This window comes from Dicentrarchus labrax, unplaced genomic scaffold (genome assembly GCF_905237075.1).
Source record: "Dicentrarchus labrax unplaced genomic scaffold, dlabrax2021, whole genome shotgun sequence".
NCBI classification, from domain to species: domain Eukaryota; kingdom Metazoa; phylum Chordata; class Actinopteri; family Moronidae; genus Dicentrarchus; species Dicentrarchus labrax.
In genome coordinates, this window is record NW_026136718.1 from 3368405 (window position 1) to 3391216 (window position 22812).

The following is a 22812-nucleotide window of genomic DNA, read 5'->3' on the forward strand; positions in this document are numbered from 1 at the left end:
CAACAAAAGAAATTCTCCAGAGTTGAGGTAATTACCCCCAAGTTCTAATTTTACCCTGTCCGATAAACACAATGCGGCGATTGTAACCCAGCAGCACAAACGAGTGCGAGGTCGTTGCTTGTTGTTGTGCAACTCTTTATACATTTCGTCTTTTTAAAACCTTTAAAAGATTTAGCAGCACTAGAGATTTAGTTTCATTATTAATTCATCTTGAGCCGAAAAGATCAGTTAATATACACAGAAAATTAAAGGACTAATATTTAATGCAGAAACATTCTCTTGTTACAGCTTTTTAATTGTTATTATTGGTGCTTTTCTTTGTTGTATGTGATTAAAAAAATGACAGTTTGAGGTTTTTTGAAAGGTTGGTCGAACACAAAAAGCTATCTGAAGGCATCAACTTGGACTTAAAAAGGTCCAGTGTGTAACATTCAGGAGGATCTACTGGCACAGATGGAGTATAATATTCATAGGTATGTTTTCATCAGTGTATAATCACCTGAAAATAAGAAACGTTACCTTACAAAGAGACGTCTTTTGTATGTTTTGCGTCCACCGTAGTTTCTCCGACACACAGCTGTATTTAAATGGTTAAAATCTGTAACTAAATCCCACACACTGGCCCTCAAGTAGTTCTGGTATTCTTCACTTAATCTTTATTTGAAGGCCTAAATAAATCTGATGATTGTCTCTATTAATTGTTTTGTATATAAAATGTCACAAAAGTAAAAAAAAAAAAAAAAAAAAAGGCTCATCACAATTTCCTAAAACTTAAGGCGACGTCTCCAAATATTTATTGCCAGAATATATAAAAATGATGATATAAAATGATACAAATATACAGAGAGGCAGTAAATATTCATATTTGAGAAGCTGGGATCAGAAAGTTTTACTAAAAATAAATAAATAATAACTTTAAGTGGTTTCAGCTTTAGAATAGAATTTAATTGTTCTAAGAGATTGTTTTTAGGAGATAAAAATATAATGTTTCAGTGTCTTGAGCACATGAAACCAAACCCCACTGACCTCCACTGTACTTATATCTCTAATTCTTATCACGTAAAACTTCCTGCGTGGCTCCAAACCAACATGGAAATATCACATCATCTTATAATATCATTTTATGTAACTTGCGTGCTGTGATGATCGAAGCTCCAGACAAACAAAATGAGTGAGTCCAGAAGAAGAAGTCAGAGTCAACATGTTGAGATTATTTGGAAACTTTCATTTATTATATAGCAAAAGTAGCTCTCTTGTGCGATTCGCTGTTGTCAAAAAGTCTGTAACACTGTTCCGAGAACATTCATTGAGCTGGTAACAACTGTAGGATCCCCCCCCCCGTTCAGCATTTACTCACCACTGCAGCACCACTCTGAACTCTCCACACACCTGGAATAATCGTCTTTTTCTCTCAGAGAATATTAGTACGTTTCACTGTGACTAGGTCACGTTTAAGTATTAAACTCCTAGGAGTTAGTTTAACAGTTTTACTAACTCCCGACAACTGTAAGGCCATCAGCCGCGACACAACGGGGGGGAAATGTCTGCTACAACACAAAAAACTGAATGGTCCAAATCGCAAAAAGTACCATTTAAACATAGAGTTCACCTAAAAGGTCGAATAAAAAGCACTCAAAGTGCTTCTTCAAATTAAAGATATGGTAAAAATCAATTACATGTGAAGATTTAATCAACATAAAGTGTTATAAAAGTTGCATTGCGTTTTCGAGGGGCAAAGAGTGAACAGTAGAAAATAAAGTAAATAACAAAAACAAACAGTCTCTGGTCCGTAAGCACGTTCAGAATCTGAGCGGTACGACTTAATGCAGAGCAGAGCATCAAGACCGACAGTCCTGATTCCACAGTCCTCCATCCCTGAAACCCTGGATGAGAGCTTGTGGATTGGCGGGGGGGCAGAAGTTAGAGGGGAGTGATGAAATAGTCAGCAGGTTTCTGGTAGCTGTGTGCTTGCTGGTTGTGTGTTTGGATCTGTTCCTGCTGCTGCTGCTGCTGGATGATCTGTCGGACTTCCTCCTCCAGCTCTGGCGGGATGATGAGCTGGTCGTCGGGGTCCGGCTGGGCGGGAGCGTTGAAGTAGCCCCCCTGGCTTTCTGACGGGGCGTCGGCCGCCTCCTCTATGAGGTCCTGGTTCCTTCCTTGGCAGGCCACGGAGCCGTTAGCTCGAGCCCTGCGGCCCAGAGTCCCTGACAGAGCCTCCCTGCTGAGGCAGGGAGAGGAGGGAGGGACGGGGGAGGGAGACGGGGAGCAGAAGGGGGGAGGTGAAGGCTCGTGATGCGAGGCGACAGTGGGAGGGATGTTTGTGCTTTGTTGAGTGTGGCCGTGTGTTTGGGGTGCCGCGTCGTGGTGGCGGAGCAGGCAGTGGACGTCGGCCTCCACTTCCACGCGGCTGCCGTTAGAGAAGACGCCGGCGATGGGCTCCTCGTCCTCGCTGTCCACCCCGTTGTCGGACAGCGCTCCGGAGAACTGCCTCTGGAAGCTCCCACCTCCACAGGCGGGCCTTCGCACGCCGGCTCGTCCCGGCAGGTTGAGGTGGGACGTCAGGGGCTCGGTCTGTGGCGGCGGCTCCTCTGAGGACGCCGTGGATCCCACGTCGCTGCTCATCTCGGAGGTGCTGAACTCGCTGCTCAGCTCGCTCACCGTTCCAGAGGAGGCCGGCGGCAGCGGTATGCCGCCGTCGCCGCTCGCCGAGTAGGGGTGCGTGCCGGTGTGCGCGCCCAGGCCGGGGCTGGGGGGTGGAGGTGGCGGCTCGCAGAAACAGCAGCAGTCCTCCGTGATACTGAGCTGGACGACCACGGCGCTCAGGCTGTCGGAGCAGCCGTAGCTCTGAGCCAGAGTCACCAGCTTCTTCGCGGCAGCCAGAGCGTCCGGCACGTTCCTGACCGCCTCCACCGCCTCGCTGGGAGACAGCAAGTCCCACAAGCCCCGGCTGCCCAAGAGAAAGAACTCGTCCTGCGGGGTGAGGGTCACCGTGGAGACATGGGGCCTGGGGGTCACAGACGGGCACAGGAAGGAGTAACCCATAATCCTGGTGGAGTCGGTTACACCGCTGACTTTGTTGTCCTGCAGAGGATAAACGGCGGTCATCAGTTAATCTGTTAGAGTGCTCAATCAATCAACTGACGGAAAATTAACTGGCAACAATTCTGGTTATTAGTGATTCATCACATTCATTAAGGGAAACATGACTTAGCAGTTTTGTCCCATCGATCAAACAACAGCAGAAACTTAAAGATATTAACTGGATTCCACTATTTTCTTCCATTTTACAGACTAAACCATTAATTGATAAAAGATTATTTGTTTGATTCATTGCTTAATCAGTTAGTCAATATAATGTGCAGCAATAGTGGAAATAATTAGCTAATTTATTAATCAGATCTAATTTTAATCTTTTTGTTTAGCATCTAAGAAAATTGTAAAAAAAAAGCACAAAGAATTTGAAGGGAAATCAGTTTTGTTTAGTAATAAACAATAACATTTAAAAGTGAGACTGAGAAAATGCAGCTTTATACAAGTAACATTAACTTCATTAAATCCAGTCATACTGAAGACATTTGAAGGCTTTAAGCTCCTTTACCTCGGTGATGATAGCGTTATGCTGCCGGACCCGCTCGTACTCCGGCTCCTCTTTGACGCTGTGTGTGGTGGAGAGTTGCATAGCTTTGCCGTCGCGGCACAGAACGGCCTGGCACCTGCCGACGTTGGCGGCCTTCAGGGTGAAGCAGCCGCCGTGCTCACCGGGAGCCACCGGGTCGTGTCTGATGTGACATAAAGCCGCCGAGCCGCCCATCCTCTGGCCCGCTGTGCCCAGTTTCCTGCAGGAGGGAGGGGACACACACACACACACACACACACACACACACAAAATGAGTTCAAGAGTGTGTGTGTGTGTGTGTGTGTGTGTGTGTGTGTGTGTGTGTGTGTGTGTGTGTGTGTATTCACGGTGACTGCAACGAGCAGTGGAAGTACTGAGGCGTGTGTGTGTGTGTGTGTGTTTGTTTACCTTTGCATGGTGAGGAAAGTGTTAGTCATGTAGTCTTCCTGCCTCTGGCCCCTGTGCAGCTCCTCTGCCAGCACGTCTCCCATGGTGCACTGCAGCAGGTAAGGCACCTCGACGTTTCTGTCTCCGTCAAAGACTCCGTACAGGGCTTCTCGAATCCCACAGAAACTGTCCAGAGCCAGAGCAGCCACACACAGCCTGAGAGGAGGATCGACAGTCAGCTGAGTCTGTGCTTTCTTAAATGCTTTATTGAACATTTCATTACCACCGTCATTGTATTTCACTTTATTAGTTTGTGTATTTTCTGAAAGCACTTTTGAACTGTGGTATGGAAAAGTGCTACATAATCTAAATAAAGTTTACTCACTTAATTGTGTTCTTACTGACTTTGAGAGATCGATAAAACATTAATTCCAGAGGAAAAGATGCCTGAGAGGAGATGGACAGAGAGAGGAAGAGGTGGGAGGAGGACTGACTTGTTTTTGACTCCAGAGGCCTCTGTGTAGCCGTGGCTCCAGACTGCAGGGGCCCCGTGGCTCTCATTCACACACGGAGCTGAAGGTGATGGATCCACCCTGAAACATCTGATATTGCTGCAGAGAGAAGACAGAAAAGGTCAAAAGAACAGCCAGTTGTATTTTACTCCAGATACTGCAGTGTCTGTCAGGTCCGTACTTGAGGAGCTCCAGGCTCTTGTGGTCCAGGTTGAGACGAGGATTCCCTGTGAGGTCCAGCTCCTGAAGCTTCGGAGGGAGCGTCTCTGGCAGAGTCACCTCGGTCAGCTCGTTGCAGCTCAGGTCGACACACTGAGGAAGAGACAGACGGAGGGTCAGTTCTAGATACCTCTCAACCCAGAACTACGATTCCAGACGGATCCTGATCTCAGTGTGTTTTCTATACATATATTTATAACTCAGACTGTAGACTCAGATTAAAATCCCATACAACATTAACCTTCATCTGCTGTAGATAACGCCTTATACAACCCCACCCCAAAATACCCAAACTATCTCTTTAACTCTTCTCCTCTACGGGTCTTTTTCAGGGAATACTGAAGTCCCATTAATCTCATTAATGAGAGCTATTCCGTTAGTTGAGCCAGTTTCCAGGGTTCTGTGTTGCACTCCCTTCCTGGAGAGATTTCCTGAGACACTTAATGGAACAGAGCCATCAGTGCTTCTCTTGTTATGATAAGTTAAAGTGTCTGCTGTGAAAAAGGATGTTGAGATTAGAGAGTTGACTTTAAATGTTTATATTCATTCTCTTTTGTAGCTACTGTTTCATAATGAGCTTCATATCACAAAAATTCAGACGTTTTGTGCATCAATTCAGACTCATTCAGGGTAATCATGATGTGTAATACGGTCCCCACCCTTAACTTCACACACACTCACACACACTCACTCACTCAGGCACAGACAGGAGTATGGAACCGTCATTTGGGTTCAGAGAAAGGATTCAGAGATTAACGAGTTACTGGGAGATTACAAAGGATTTCCTGATCTGGCCTAACCCAATAAAGATGAACACAGAGGTAGACAGACACACAGATTAAAAAAAAAAAAAGGGAGGTCAGGATTTTGTCATCAGAGTAGAACGACGTTGATTTTCTTTAATTTCCCACAAGGCACCAGAGTCTGAGAACACTGATTAGATTAGAAGAAAGATAATATACATGTTCATGTTTTCAGGCTCCAGAGCTGAATGAATGGATGGAAACGGAGCCTAAAATACCTGCGTGTGTCAGACTAACCTTGATCTCAGGCAGCTGGAGCACCTCTGGGAACGCGTTGATGCAGTTGGAGTGGGCGGAGAGTGTGTGCATACGCTGGCAGCTGAGGATGGTGGTGGGCACTGCCCTCAGTCTGTTGCCGCTCAGGTCCAGCTCCTCCAGCTGCTCCAGGCGTGCCAGTTTACTGCGGGGGGGGGGACGGTTTTATCAAGAGCGCTGGCACTGCAAACTTTATTTTTGGGATCCACATTTATCAGACTCAGCTCCCTTGTGACCTTAACCTGATTCTGAAGCAAGGCTCTGATTTTAGACTGGATGATAATGTTTCTAGAATTAGGAATGTGAGTTAATGCCACCATTAAGGTGCACAACAATGTTCTGCAACCCAACCTAGACCTCCTGAAATTCCTTTTTCAGTAAAACCTAGAGGTCCGGAAGTGAATTTGCCCATTCATTCACTTGAAGAAAACGCTTATATAGAGTTTAAAGACTGTACATAATTATTTTATTATTTTAAGAGTGAAGGAACTACCTTTGGCAACCACCAACCTGGAGATAACAAAGCCTTCTTAATTTTATGCGGTAAAAGAAAACCTTACAAATACCAATTGATTGTTTTATTTGCATTTTTATTCTATTTATTTATTACTGACTTTTCATTGTAAGTTCCTATGTATGTCCATTATTATTTTATTTGCTGTTGCATGTTCAAACTGGGGGAAGGTTCAGTATGTATGTGTGTTGATTTATAAGAAAGAGATTTCTACTCCTGGAACGTCGCTGTTGAGCTCTACTGCTGCTTAAATGTGGTTGTCAGACACTGATTAACTCTGAAAAAGCTCAGTTCATGTGCAGTTGTGTATCGTACCTGGCGGTGAAGGTCTGTAGCTGGTTGTAGGCGAGGTGAAGCACCCTGAGGTGTCCGTGTCCAGTCAGCAGAGGGACACACTTGTCTGTCAGGCTGTTATTAGTCACATAGAGCTCCTCCAGGCTGCTGAAGCTGTCCTCCGATAGGCTGGCTGCTGGGAGGCTCTCCAGCTTATTGGCCGACACATTCAGGTACCGCAAGCTGTGACGAAATCCCAAGAGAGGAGACAAACTTAATACTTGAACACATGGAGAAGGGACAAAAAAAATAGAGAGCGAGAGACAGAAAGAAGGATGTTGCTGCGTGCACCTCTGTGCTTTGATGAACAGGTTGTGTGGGAGCTCAGTCAGATGGTTGTGTTGGAGGTCCAGGACCTCTAGCTGTGATCTCTCCAGCCTCTCAGCCAGCCGACACACTTCGTTCCAGCCTGCCAGCAGCTTTCTCAGGCTCCCGCTGGACATCAGCCTACAACACACAAACATGATGAGGACACAGAACGGTATTTTGTGTACCAAATAAGTTCACCTTATGATGGACTAACTCTTGAATCATGATAGGAGGAGAGGAAATGTATGAGGGCTTGACGTTCAGTTGGAATGTAAGATCTGATGCTCTTAAGGCAGCAGTGCGTGTTTGTAATTACTGCCACAGGCTGTACGCAGACTGAAAATAGCACTGCATCTGTGTGGGCGTGTTGCTACAGGTACCGATGAAACCTTTTAGAATAATACATCTATTCCCTTAAAGGCCTCCTCCGCTCAGAAATCAGTGTTTCTCCTTGTACCTACACTGTGATGTTTGAATGATGTCTGTACAGAGTTTGACACTAGAAGAATGTTTTCACATTCATCTGCTGAGAGTGGAAAGTTTCTCTCATTTAAAGTGTGATTTTTAAGGGGCGGGGCCTACGAGCATGATTTGTCACATCACAAATAGTTTGTAAGTCAAGCATTAGTCAGTTTATACAGTGTGATCTACCAGTGCACAGTTAATGAGGTAGAAGGAGTAGATGCATTTTTAAGGATTCTTTGTGGAAAAACAACTACTTGTATGCACAGTATGTCTTAATAAATGTCTGGAAGGGATCTTTAAAGACTCATCAGCACTGTTATATGTATGTACAGTTTGCATTGTACTTGCTGCACATTATAGCCTTCACTGTTAGTGACATAGTTACATACTTTTACCTTTCCCCTCAGTTTCTGAGAAGCTGTACTATCTTGACATTATGGACTTCTATGGACAATTAAGTTTAAATTCAGTTTAATCAATGTTGCACTGCGTTGCTGTAACAGTGTTTTATCTTTCTTTTAAACCTCAGCCTTCTGCGTCAGTACTCCCACTGTACCGACGCATGATGTCTCAGTAATGAATGAGGGGGATGTATTTTTTGACACAGTGCTAATGTCTGTCTGTGCTATATGAGCCGTTAAAGATCCCCTCCAGACGCGTGTTAAGACATATATACAATAATCTGCTTGGAACAATAGTGTGTGTAAAGTCTGGTCTTGGTGTATGTGCACTGTCACACTCGTAGAAGAGAAGATAAACTTTCCACTCTCAGCAGATGAATGTGAAAACATCGTTCTAGTGTCAAACTCTGCACAGACATCATTCGAACAGCACACTGTAAGAACAAGAAGAAACACAGATTTTTTTCCCACCTTCTCTCCTTCTGCAACAGCTTACTTGTGAACAACGAGTCTATGCTGCAGGTGTTCGTGTGATACTCACTGTACGGAGAGCTCTGTAACACAATTATGGTTGATGTCCAACACCTCCAGCTTGCTGCTCTCACACACCCACTCAGGGACACATCCTAGCTTGTTCCTTTAATAAAACAAATACAGTCAGCGTCCCACTTTGAACAAGCACACAGCCTTCTTTTTTCCACACAGTAAATAGGACATTGAAGTACTCGTACCAGGACAAATCCAGAACAGTCAGGTTCTCTGGCACCGGCTGCACCTCCAGCAGCTTCAGCTCTACAAACACAAACGTGCACAATTCTTTATAGTCTGAGTGTGAATGTTATATCTGCTGTTCAACATCTCTACAACACACAGGAGATCTTAGTACCGTTGTGTGCAGCGTGCAGGCTCTTGAGGGCGTGGCCGCTGACTCTGAGGAGGGAGAGAGCGTTTCTGTCACAGCGGAGGAGCTCCAGCCTACAGAGAGGCCTGACATCCAGCTCCTGTAAACCAGTGTCCCTCAGGTCCAGCTGGACGATGTGAACCAGCTGCTCCGACTCTCCAACTGTCACCTTTTGAAGCCGGTTTAGCCTGAGAACAAGAGGGTGGAAAACCGGGTAAATACATTATTTTGCCTGCAAAAATAAACCACACTTTAACTATTTGGTGTTAAGATTTCCAAATCAACAGGACAACATGATGCAGAAATAACAGAGCAGACTTTTCCTGCAGCATCTTGGGAAGTGTTAGATTTCGGATGAGCTTTTGTTTCAGCGTTGCGTCTATAAATGTCAGAGCCCTGTGTGGATGTGTTTACCTGAGATCTATGTGGCGAGCAGGCAGCCACTGCAGTCCGGCTATATCCAGGACGGAGAGCTGGTTCCCTGCCAGACAGAGTCTCTCCATGCCTCTGAGCTTCTCCAGGACGGAGGGGACGCAGCTGAAACAGTTGAAGGACAAGCCAAGGTAGGTCAGGCCCTCCAGAGAGCCCAGCTCCACGGGCAGAGAACTCAGACAGTTACCATCCAGGAGGAGAGTCTGCAGGCTGGACACACAACGAGAGAAGAGGGGAGGGGATTTGTTTAATTTCATAGCGATTATACACTAATGAAAATATACCTATGAATATTACACTCTTTTCCTGCCAACAGATCTTCCTAAATGTTACTCACATTACCTTTAATGGGAATCACTGCTAACGTTAGCAAGCTACGCTATGTGGCTTCCACTTTCTGAGTGCAATACAAACCTAACAGCAGGGCGGGTCCTCCCAAACGCTCACTCTTGTAAAGGGACATGTCTTAAATCGCAGTACATATAAACTGCACATAACCAGCCCGGTGATATTTGGGCTTGTTGGAAAAAATGTTCATACGCTGTAAAGACGTGCTCCATTCAACAGCGACCCACAGGAGTTGACAGCATGTCTCCTAGCAACGCCCGCTGCCACTGGAAACGCCCACCAAGTAGCTTTTTACTGTTTCCACACAGCAGTTTTATCCTCGTTTGAAAAATGCGAAATGGCTGCAGTGCTTTTATAGTTTATATGTATTATACGCAATTCAAATTCTGACACTGGATTTATTTACATCATGTGCTAAGAAATCTGATGTTTCCAATTAGAGCTGCAACTCTAATTTATTAGTTGTCAACTTCTAAATTAGTCTGCAACTATTTTAATAATCAATTCAACGTTTTGAGTCATTTTTCATTATAAAATGTTCAAATTCTGTGATTTCAGCTTCTTAAATGTGAATATTTTCTGCTTTCTTTAGTCCTCTCCAAACAACTAATCGAGAAAATGAATCAATAGTGATATAATAGTGCAACCCTTATTTGCAACTGACTCAGCAACATCGCATACGCTCAAACACAAGTGTACAAACGCGCACACACAGTTTGCTGCTGGACGCTTGCCCCCCAATTCCCCTGTAATGCAGAGACAGCATCAGCATGACTCTGCACTCTGATCACCTGGACAAAAACCTCTGCACCGTCAGGACAGAAGTCTGGTGCACAGCCAGTTGTTCACTTAATACAGAGCCGGATTAATCTGCACTGATGGAACCACAATGACAAACAACTCCCGTCTGATGTCTCTGTCAGCAGAGTGCAGGTCGCTGAGGATAAACTCTGCTTTCGGGGCAAATCATCATCACCGTTATGATTAATAACCGCAGCCCCTATCGTCATCGCCTTCTTTCAGCCCACTTACTTGTGCATGGTTCCGACTTCTGCGGGCAGCAACGAGAGACGATTTCCAGACACGTTTAGCTCCGTAAGCGAGGACATGTCACACAAGGCCAGAGGAAACTCTGACAGAGCGTTATTTGACAGACTGAGGCTTCTCAGTTTACAAAACCTAGAGAGAGTTGGAGAGAGAGAAAGAGGGACAAGAAAATAATCATTTAGTGCTATAATCAGAGTTTCTTCTGAACAGAGCCTCTAACAAACTTTTTTTTTTTAGTTACACAACACCAGCCTCATAAACAAGGAGAATTACAGTAGAAGAAGCCTGCACAAGGCTCAAGGACACAGCACCGTAACACTTACAGTACACATGCTATTTAAAGCTGAATGTTTACACCACTCAAAAAGCTTTCAGCATAACAATGCAACAGCGTGTGGTTCAGGTAGGAAGCCTGCGTGTGTTTGTGTCGTCCCTGGTTTTTTCTTAGCCAAACCTAATCCAGTTCACAGAGGGGTCAGGGTGAGAGGCTGAGCTGGACCCACATCCTTCCGAGGGGAAAGTCACAGGCAGACCACGGGAAAAAAACACATTCCTTAAAACACCGCCTGGGAAGCATGTGTTTATGGAGAAACAATGGCTGCGTATATACAGTCAGTGTATTTATTTCCATCAAGTGAATGTATTAAACGTAATGTTCTCTTGACATAAAGTGGCGGCAAAGACGCCAAAACTGAGAGGAACAGAAATTGTTGTAAGATAAAAACAGTAAACGCTGCACTGACTCTGGTGTGTGTGAACATCTAGCTGTATATAAAAACACGGTATATACTGCGAGATGTATATAGATGTTCACATAAATGCTTCTCAACATGTGTGTTTAGATAACGTAACCCAGCTAGTCAGGTCACATGACTTTCAATTTAATTTGAATACGATTCCGATGGATCGGACAATTTGGAACCGGTTGTCAATTCCCATCCCTGAGTGACGCTTTTCAGAAACTCGCGGAAAACTGCACTACAATACAAAGTTGGAGTTTCACCCACATCCTCTAACGCCACCCAACTAAACTCCTGTTTCCAGGACAACTGAAGGGCTCGCTTCGGCTCATAAACTTTGTCTTTACCCGCCGTTTTCTCCCGAGTGCCCGAACGGTACTGAGCATGTGCGAGAAGGCTCACTCCTTACCTACTTCCATCATCAGCTCGGGAAGAAACAATGTGTTCATTTCTTTTTTTTAACCATATGCTTAGATGTTGTTGTTAAAAAGGGCTTTAGTAGCTACATGTTGTGGTGGATTTTACTCCTGTAAGCGTACTCAAGTATTTTGATGGAACACTTCTTCCATAGTAGATGATGAAAGAAAAGTCTTTACAATTGCTCCATGAGAAAAGCCCCAGCTGCCCCAGAGGTCAAGTGGCTGGATGTCAAATCTCTCATCACCAGTGTACCGCTCTCTTTTAATCATCTGAACCACACAGCCGCCCACGTTCACGTCATCTGTAATTTGATCTAAGCTGCTTCCTCTTCAGACCATATGGTAGCACCCAAAGACAGTAAAAACCACTCAGGGACATTTCACATCCAAAAGAAAAAATAACAAGGAGGAAAGTGCTGCTTTTCATCTGCCGGCTCCTCCTCCTGCTTTGTTCCTGAACGCTCTGGATGGAAGCAGAGTCTGTCTCAGTGTGGGAGTGCTTGGTGACAGAAACTCACCTGGTGAGCGCTGGAACTCCTTTGTGCAGCGAAATGAAGTTGTTTTTGAGATTGAGGTGTGTGAGGTCCTGGCTGTAAAAGAGCTGAGCAGGCAGCTCCTCCAGGCTGCAGCACGACAGGTCAACTGAGTTCACCCTCTGTGACGCAATCTGACAAAAGAGAGAGGGATGAACCACTTGTGACAATGACACCTGAGGCAGTAAAGATGTGTAAAATCCTGCCATCATCACAGAACCACCCTGAATTTATGTGTATACGTTTTCATTAACTATTACTATAGACACAAATACACACATATAACACACTTGAAGTACCTTTGAGGCCGTCCTGTGCCAGCGGAGGTGCTCTGTGTAGGACTCGTAGCTGATGTAGTAAGTCTGACTCTGAGGACCAGCTGAGCTGAAAGCCAGACAGTGGCTGTGTCTCCTCACTTCCTCCACCTGCAGCACAGAACATAATGATTTAATGACTGAGGTTTCAAATAAGATTCAAAACTATATCAGATAGTCCAGAAATGTATGTTGTTTTTTTCTTTTGGAAACGGCTGATGCAGCCCAAATCTTTTTCTGCTGGGTAAGGACACATTCTAACTTTGAGAACGCACACAAACCGAGGTGAAGAGGAGTGTGAGCTTTAAAATGAATCCAAGATGAACCCACGTTGCACAGCTCTTATCAAATGTACCACGCTTTATTCACCATTCAACATTTTCAGCCGCCTATCTTGCCTCTCGCCTTTATCAGAAGTTAATTCTGATCTCTGATTACCAGCAATGTGACTTATAGAGTTGTGGGATGTGTTTTAATTTTGGCTAAAGATGAACTCTACAAATGCATTTTAAGTGCCTCCTCCACATCTCTGCTTCTATGTTCCCCCTTTCCTTAAAGGCATAATTTGACATATTGCGAAATATGTTTATGTGCTTTTTTAAAACTGACAATGTGTGGGTTTTCTTTTTAATGAGCTTGTGCTGGAACTACTTCACGGCCGGGTGCAGTGACCTCCAGGACTCTTGTCATCGAGGTTGCCAGGCAATCAGCTGAAAGTCTAAGAAGTCACTGCACCCATCCAAGAAATGGTCCAGCAAATAAATCACCATACAAAGTTTACATTACAGTATTTGTATGGATTATAGAAAATGAGAAACAACAATAAGTGAGCTTTAAAGGTGCTGGTAGGCAGATTTTCTATATGTTTTTAAGCCTTTTCTACCCGTTTCCAGTGTTCATGCTAACGTCTCTTGGTTCTAGGATCATATTTGCTGCACAGACATAAGACATGGGATATTTATGCTGCACAACAATAATACTGACTTGTCTCCCAGTGAAGACTAATTGCAGCTGGGAATTTTGTGGCTGCAGGAGATGAAGCAGAACCTGGTGCAGCAATGTGGGAGTGCAGCAGGAGCACACAGCTACAGGAGCAGTAAACAACCCCTGAGCTCCAAAACAAAAATGTTTTGTACCGCTGCTCAAAAAACCACCGAGAGGAATTCTTCACGGCAGATAAACAGGTACCGAGCCAGAGTGGTAATCAACAAGTTGCAGACATGAGAGCGCTTCAGAAAAGTACCTTTCCTCCGATCAGAGGGAGGATGTGCATCTTGCCGGTGTGGGCGTGTTTCACAGATGAGACAATGAGGCAGGTTCCACACAGCGTGACCTGGCGCTTCGACCAGCGGTTCACCGGGCAGCGCCAGTTTCCCTTTCCGCACGTTGAACACCCCAGAAAGCTGCACACGCTCAGAACCACCCACACTGCGAGGCTTACCTGGAGAGAGAGGGAGAGAGAGAGAGAGACTGGTTATGAGACAAAGCTAGATTGCTGATGAGCTCCAGTGTAGTGACTATTACACACACACACTGATTTCATTTTTCCTAATAAGAACATGATATTTTTAGCCGTCTGGGGATTTTGTGAATCAACTCTCTCTCATGCTGGGTTTCTCTTTCAGAAAGCGGGAGCGACAGTGCGGTTATGTAAGTGAATTGTGGCTAATAGCCCCGTGGGCTGAGAGAGTGAGCAGTCACTCAGGCGTGATTTGTTACGTTAACCCCTTGCTCACACAAAAAAGCAGCCTCAGTTCAGTTACAGCTGCGGGGCGACGCCGGGGATTGGCCACAAACATGGAGTTCCCCTGCGTTACCAGTGCGTTCAAACACAATGAAACCAACTAGAAACTGATTGAGAGTGTATGTCCGCTTATAAAACTGGGTTTTTATCCTTATGTCCTTATTTTCTTGAATTACTGAGTAGGACTGTGTATTGGCAAAAACCTGGCGATACGATACGGGTTACCATTCAATTTATCGCATATGCAAGGTGATATATTGCGATTTCTTTAGGGAAACTATCATAGCTGACACCACAGGCATAAAATCTAAGGGGGGGAGTAACTAGAACTATATATAAGTAGCAATCCAACATCATAGCCCTCAGTTTACATTTACAACGGGTTGGATGCGGGCCGTTGACATACCGTGATGTTGGATTTAGTACATCATTGGAAAGCTTAGAATCTCGTCTATTTATCGATCACATCATTGGAAAGCTTAGAATCTCGTCTATTTATCGATCAAAACGGTTTTGTGATACAATCACAACAGCAGGCACAATCGGCGCCTCAAACTAGCGAGCAAGCGGTCATAAAATTGAGCCAACTCACCCAAGAAGCCTCACTGTAATCCTGGAACCAGTAATAATCCAACAAAAACAGTCCTGTTTCATTGCCAAAGGTCCAATATATCCACTCCAGTAAGATTTATCTGGTAGATCTATCAGTATCAGTGTTATCTTTTAAATAGACCAAGCATATAGCAGGTTGAAAACAGCTTTAATTTACTTTGGGTATGTTGTTTTTAGGCGTTTTTAGGTAATTTTACATACATGGTAAGAGGTTAGACACAAATATCAGTACGATATCACAAAATATCACAAAACTCAAGCTTATGGTTTTAAATCTTGAGCACAGTTACGTTACAAACACAGATCCAACAAACAGAAAAGTCAGACAGAAGTATTTGTTCAGTTTCTTGAACATCATTATGACTGCACTTTGTGCGACTGCCATCCATAACATCAGAGCTTTTTGTAGCTTCACTTGCCAACGTGAACTCCCTTTTTTGTATTTCCCAGGTTCTGTACGTACTCTCGGTTCTAACAGGAACAGGGAGTCGTGGATGTGCAGACACCGATGATGTCAGTAAACACAACCAAAGATATGACCAACAATTCAAGATAAACTCACAAACACAATCTCGTGTCTCATAGATTCACAGTCGAAGCCAAACTTTAGTCAGAGTGTGTATTTCCAGTCATTATTGATGTTAAGTGAACAATCACCCCGATGATATCACACGCCTTCTTACAGCTCCAGCTCCCAGATGTTTGAATGTGACGTAAACGTACGATACAACTCAGGGAGCAGATCAATCTGACTCTTTCAAACAGACTCCATTTTAAACTAAACAATAACGTGGAATGCGTATTGTGTGGGTCCACCCTTCCCGGGGCGGTGCGGGCGAGACGTAGTGTGTTCATATACACACACACACACACACACACATACATACCCTTTCCTTCCGTCTATTTCTGTGGATGGGGAACATCCTGTCTCTCATCGAGCAGCCAAAAGCCATTTCCTGTCCGTGCTACAACCAAACTTTTTTTTTTTGGTGCATCTTGTCCCCGAAAGGGCTCGGTGTCCCCGAACGCACCGAGTCATCGACCACTTCCATCCATCTCTGATTAGCAGCAGTTACAAGACTTTGCTTGGAGCTGGATTTTGGATGCCGGGTTGAAATGTGAAGCAGCATCAGAGCGGTGCAGCTGGTGTCTGATACTGATCACTGATCACTGGGTCTATCTGAAGCCTTCTGTTTATTGTGTAGACTTTTTTAATCCAACTATTTAACAAACATTGCACATTAAGCACTAAAATTAAGAGATGAGAAAGCTCAGCTGAACTGACTACGGCTGCACGATACAGTAAAAACATCATACTGTGATTATTTGGACAGATATGATTCACTATTAGTGTGGGAATGATCATTTTTGCATCACAAATTGATGAAATGATGTGAAATGTTTTGTTTTCTTACACAGGATGTGTAGACCAGTGAATCTCTGCAGCTCTACAGCTCTTCATTATAATGCTTCTATCAAAAAATTGCAGCTCCTGAAATTTGCATATTGCACTTGGCCATGTATATATATTGCGATTAATTGTGCAGCCCGAGAACTGAAAACTGTTTATTTATTGGCAGGCAACATATTCCACTCTCTCTGCCTTAGAGACAACTTAAACCATAAACAGCCCACACTGGTTATTGGGAGCAGCTTAGAGCTTAACAAACACACTGTATACTCTATAGACGACTGTAACTGTGGATGGAGGGAGGGGGTATAACATATTTCTATTTTCTATTTCTTATTTCACCATTTGAATGCAACTTTATTGGCTCTTCCGATCTTTACAGGGAGTAACCGATCGAACTGCTTTGAGCTAATATCAATCGTTTGCCGATCAATCCGCACCACGTGGTCAACATACGACGTCTGCATTCACAGTCTGCAGGTATTTGGTGAGTTTTGGGGCAGAGGTATCAGATAAGTTTGATAAGGTGAGTCTCTAACCTTGTAAAGTAAAGCAGTGACCTCTGGGTACTGCAGTCCTGCGTCTGCTGCTGCGAACCGTCTCAGGGAGATCCGAAACACTGAGGAGGTGAAATCTGAGTTCCACTAAGGTCACTTTTCTCTTACTGTCAGCACATTGACTGTGTCTGTGTGTGTGTGTGTGTGTGTGTGTGTGTGTGTGTCTGTGTGTGTGTGTGTGTGTGTGTGTGTGTGTGTGTGTGTGTGTGTGTGTGTGTGTAAGAGAATACTTGGCAATGTGCATTTTGCCACAGGGATTATGCTGAGTCAAACTCCTTTGGCTCTGAAAATCAACATTAACAAACGATTTGCACCGGACGCACCAAGAGGACAGGACGGTGAGGAGTGGGGCTGCGTCAGATTAGGGTTGGGGAGTATGTGAACATTTCCAACCGGTCACCGTCAGTCCAACAACCGGCAATTGCAGATATATTTGCCCACGTGTGTGTGTGTGTGTGTGTGTGTGTGTGTGTGCTGCACCAGCTTTGACTAACAAAAGAAACTCTTCAAATAGGAGGAAAAACACCTATAAAATACAACCAGACACCTTTTAAATTCACTCTTATACCGACCTAAGAGCTTGTTAAGCTGTCATAAAACTCACCAAACCGCCTTTATTAGTCTCTCTACTGTTCCAACAATCACCAACTCTGCTGTCTAACCGTCTTACAGAGTTTGATTTGATGCCCAGCTTCTTCCTCCTTCAGAGTCTTGGTTGGAGCCTCTTGTTGCGGTTTTCCCGGTTGACAAACTAGTTGAGAAAAAAACCTCAATTCACCGCAGCTAGATGTGAAAATATTCTGTTTCAACAGCTTTTCTTGTTCTTCAACTCATTCTGTGTGACTGCGCCGCTGAACAGCTGCTCTAATTCTCCAAATTAGCTAAATAAAATGACAAAAATCACCCAAAAACAACCACCAATAACCGACACATTCCTCCAATCCCTTGTTCTCATACCAGTTCTTCCTCCCTGATACCTGAACTTCGGCCGATACCGAGCCCCAATCCGATACACGTGCATTAAAACACAAAAAACAAAAATATGTTCTTGTGAATGAATGTACAGTTTTACTTCTCCTGGCACTCTGAGAACTTAACATTGCTTTGTTTACAGTGGCTGACTTGTGGTGAACCAATCTAACTTCATCATGAATTCTGCAATCACTCCACATCGCCACGCCACTTCTCTTCAGTAACCGTCCCCAGCATGCCGCGCCAGTAGCACTTCCACTCTCCTGCCACAGCAGCCTCTCGCTGCTTGTTTCATGGCTGTGTGGGTTTGTCTGCTGTAGCTGGAAGGGCCCCCCCCCGTGCGCTCTCAGCGGCCTGGCGCTACGTCATGCTTTTGTTCGTCTGTCATGTTACTGTGGGAGCCAAGTGTGTGAGTGAGGGGGGGGGACGGACGGACGCAGGGCAAGGCAAGGGGGAATGTGTGCAGCTTTCCGTGCAACATTTTCAGGGTCGAGGAAAGCCTTTGATTTGTACTGTGACTTGAGTTGTACCTCTGGGGTTGTTGGTGTGTGTGGGAGTATAAGTGGTTTATTGTGGACTTCTTGTATAAAACTAAAAAAATAACAAAGTGAGAACAGAGAATTCTTGAATGAGCCTTCAGAGACACGCCCAAAAACTCTCTTTTTAACAAAGCATTTCCAGCACGTTTACCGGCAGCCCTCCGCTAGAATTTACTTTATTTTACAGTAAATTCATCTTCTAGGAAGTGAACGTGTTGGTTGCATCTACGGTTAATATCGATGTGCATGTAATCATCAACCACAACAACAAATCTGATCATTAAAAGGCTGCACGCGTGTACATATGACCGGGAAGAAAGATTGCTGCAAGTCTGCATCGTGTCTGGTAATACTTTAGGTTTAGGTGGGCGATCTGAGAAAATTACAATGAATAATTTCAAGGACAACATCAGATTATTTCCAGGATATTTTGTCATTATAGTACATTTCCAGGTGTTTCAAAATACTTTCTAAAGTTCCAGGTTTTCCAGGATGCGTGAAAACCTTAATATGAGTTAAATTAACTTAATTTTAGTCAATCTGATGTTCAGTTTCTTCCTCCCTCATCACACCACCACTCTTTATCCCCCACTGTCTGTGCTGATGGTGTTAAAAAAAAAAACAAGGTCAAAAACAATATCCAGTTGTGCTAATCCCCCCCATAAGAGATCATGGCTGTTTTTTTTCCATCCTCTTACCCTGCTCGTCAGCAAAACAGGATCTTCATCATCAATAACAACAACAACAGCAGCAGCAGCAACAACAACAACAGCAGCAGAGGAAGAAGAGAAACAGGATCCATAATGCCTCATGAGTTCGGTGGGTGGCGTGCCCGAGAGAGCACACCTGTTACCTCCAGATGTGTCTCCCTACAGAGGGGTTGGGTGGGTTTACAGGGCTAAAAACACTGGGCATTGTCCTCCGCCAGGACAATTGAATACACTTGTTTAACAGTCCGACTGACCAAACACAATGACAGCGCTCACGGTACACTGAGAATGGATGGACAACGAATGACTGTGAGTGAAAGTGGCGAGGTGTAACCAGCAGCTAGTGGCTCTCGGACGGCGTATTGGGGGAAAGAAGTATAATAAAAACTAGATCCAGATGTTGTTGTAAACATACAGTGTGTGTGCAGATAAACGATCATTAAACCTGTGAAAAATTGTTGGATTTTTCTACAACTTCTACAACAAAATATCTACTCACCAAAGTAGAAGCGTATCAGGCAGCCGATTTCTGGATTCATCCCCTCGCCCTGCACCCTCCACGGGTCTTCATACCCCAGATTAGTGAGGTACTCGTTTAATATCTGCAGAGGCCTCTCGTCATCTCCCAGCCGCCGTACAGCTCCACCGTGCAGCTGGACGAAGAGAGCCGGGGTCGGACTGGTGTTGATGGGCTCCGGCCATCCCCTGCCCCCCTCCCCGGGGGCCTCCGGGTCAGGCTGGACAGATGCTTGGCTGGTCAGGGGCCGAGTCTGAGAGCTGCTGGAGCACTTGGAGGGAGGTTTGATTAATTTGGGGGCATCTACGGTGTCGCCGGCTCCACCTTCAGTGTCATCCGGTGTGGTGGTGGTGGTGGCTTGGCTGGAAGCACTGCAGGGGTCTGCGGCGGAGGGGCCCGTTGAATGCGTCGGAGAGGAGGTGAGGTCCACTTCATCTGAGGAGCTCTCAAACGGGTCGGGTCCCTCCGTGGCACTGTCACAGTTGGGGCTCAACACTGAGGAGTCGGTGCCCACGCCCGGTCCATCACTGAGCTCCGTGCTTCTGGGCCCACCTGGGCTGAAGTCCTCACAGGTGCTGCTCTCCATATCTGAACCAGAGTAGACCCCATAACAGTCTGCCACACTCAGGCTCAAATCCACTCCGATGTCGTTCAGATAGACCTCAGATGAGGAGTTGCTGGCGGGTTTATCATCCAACAAGTTATTGGACAGTTTAGTATCAGGATAATACTGCTTTGTGTGCTCACTGTCTTCTGCTTTGGGGTCACTGAGACTGTCAATGTCCTCAGTCTGTCCACTAATATCTTTACAGTTATCGTTTAAGTCAACTAAAGCACTAGTTTTGTAGTTAATTCTCAACACAGCCCCGGCTTTGCTCCCTTCCAGCTTACCGGCTACCTCTTTAGCAGTGGTGTCCGCCGTGCAGAGCACCGGCCGCGGGTAGGAGGGCGTGAGCCAGTCGTGGACGTGAATGCATCCCCGCCGGAGGTCCGACCTCACCCAAGTCTTATCCGAGGCCTGGAGCTGCTTTGACTGCTTCTGCCGCAGAAAAGTCCTCCTGTCCAGGCTGAGGGTGCTCAGCGGCGAGACCGAGGGAGCGGGACCGGCCGCCTCCACGGAGGACCCGCCGGGCGAGCCGCAGGTCGGCGGAGCCCCGAGCGACAGATTCCGCTTGTGTCTCTGCCGCCTCCGGCTCAGCAAAGAGTTGACAGAAGCGGTGCTGCTGGCCGATGTCAGGCTGTAAATGTTGGCGGGGATGTTTATGTTTTTGGCCGCGCCGATAGCGTTGGCAACTTGGTTTTGATAGATCCCGTTCCTGATCGCAATCTGGAGGAGGGAGGTGGCTGCGAGTCCCTTCCCGAAGAGTTTCGCCTCTGCGCCGCCGCCGCCGCCGCCGCCGTCATCCTCCCCGATGGAGGGTCTCTTCCCCGCGGAGAGCGGCGTTAATCCGCTCGGCTTCACGGAGGTACCGTCGCTGCCGGAGTCGAGCATCCCCTGTGGCGTTGGCGAAGTTGAAAGCGCCCCGTTTTCCTTCACACTCTCCATCCTGTCGGCGTACACCAGCAACAACAGCCTGCAGGTGAACGCTAGCCTGCGTTAGCTCGCAGCCGTTACTTTCTCCCGAGCCAACGGCTCTGCGTTAGCTTAGCATGTTGCTTTTTTTTTTAAAAAAAAGAAGCAAAAAAAGAAAAAAAAAAAAAAAAGAAAAGGTATAGTTGTGCTGTTCGTCCGAAGGAGTTGTTCCGCTACATCATCCCGTTTCACTGTGCGCCCGTTAGCTCGCTCACGGCGGCGAACCGGCGGGGTCCGAATAATGTTCTTTCTAGCTGGTCGCCATGGAAGCTAACGCGGGGAGTGGGCGCGAGCTGCTGCCGTTCACACCGAGGAGAGTGACGATGCAAGAGGGCGGGGTCTCATTGGATATGAATTATGACGCGTTCAAGCGCTGCAGAAAGCTCGGATTTTTGTATACTCAACTTTAGTTGTGTGGCGCCTGTCAAATAAACAAACTGAAAACAGCACATGAATAATATGGAAGCACTTTTCCGCCAATATGACGGGGGAAAAGGGATTCTGTAAGTCATTATAATGAGAAAATGTCTTAATATTTTGACTTAGTATCTGAAAATAATAACTTATTATCACACAAACTTTCTATTTTGAGATAAATAACATTTAATATCTTATGTTTCTGACAATAAGATACTGGACTGGACTGGTGACACGGATGTCCAAGAGGGGTCAGAACCGTGTATGGACTGCTTTATATTGTACAAAGTGTCAGATGTCTATTTTTTAATATATTTTTATTTTCCTACAAATGTTTACTTATAGATGTTTTATTCTTTGTTATCTATTTTAATCAATCAATTCACAGTTTTAGCCTCTTAAAAATGGGTATTTAAAACATTTTGGTGTTGGTTGGATAAAAAAAAATTAAGTGGAATATGACGATTCAGGCTTTGGTAAATTTTAATGGGTTAACTGGATCTGATGATTTCATTTCCCATTATTCATATTTTCGTTGGACACTACTTCTGAATAAGGAGTTGCTGTGCTCCAGCTGTTTGGTTGCTGAGTGCCATAATATTTCCAACCCAAACGTTATTACAACAAATAGCCTAAAATAAATATGAATGAGATGATGTTGTAGCCTAATATGAAGGCTACGAGATCAGATTTCTGTTCCAAAGTAATAACATCAACGTTAATACCGTCAGTAACTTAAGGTCCTGGGCTTACTGGTGTGCGGAAGAGAGATGGAAAGCTGTGTGCAGGATGCGCTCTCACTCTGTTGACCGGTGTGCGCTTTTACGCACAGCAGATCTCGCTTTTACGCACGGTGACAGTTGTAACTACCCAGTACCACAACCAGGGAAGTACGTTCATTTCCTGAATAAGTAAAGCTAGGATGCAGTATTTGGATATTTAAACTGCCTGTGGATATTTCCCACACAGCATAATCAGCCTCACACACACACACACACGTGTTGTTTCCTGTTAATCTGCGCCAGAGCACAGTAAGAAAGGAAAACTCACTTTTATGACCCGAACGCCAGATTCTGGATCTCCTTTTAAATATAACAAATTAATAAATCTCTCGAATGAAGGATTAAATTAAAAAAAAAAGTCTTGTGGAGAAAGAAAAATAAATAAAACAGTATTTCTTCCAACTACAGGAGCTACAAAGTACGAGCTTAA

The 22812-nt window shown here is 45.1% G+C and overlaps 1 protein-coding gene across 1 annotated transcript; it reads right to left on the reverse strand.

Annotated features, from left to right (window-relative positions):
• Nucleotides 1-1204: 1204 nt before the first annotated feature.
• On the reverse strand, nucleotides 1205-21483 carry LOC127350888 (PH domain leucine-rich repeat-containing protein phosphatase 1-like). The gene is given in 18 exon segments (XM_051377940.1): nucleotides 1205-3081; nucleotides 3599-3836; nucleotides 4025-4219; nucleotides 4498-4614; nucleotides 4697-4827; nucleotides 5775-5937; nucleotides 6622-6822; nucleotides 6931-7086; nucleotides 8356-8451; nucleotides 8546-8606; nucleotides 8701-8903; nucleotides 9130-9357; nucleotides 10528-10674; nucleotides 12220-12368; nucleotides 12534-12659; nucleotides 13792-13908; nucleotides 13910-13989; nucleotides 19593-21483. Coding segments are annotated over 18 exon segments (5133 nt in total). The 5' UTR covers nucleotides 21157-21483; the 3' UTR covers nucleotides 1205-1920.
• Nucleotides 21484-22812: the final 1329 nt, after the last annotated feature.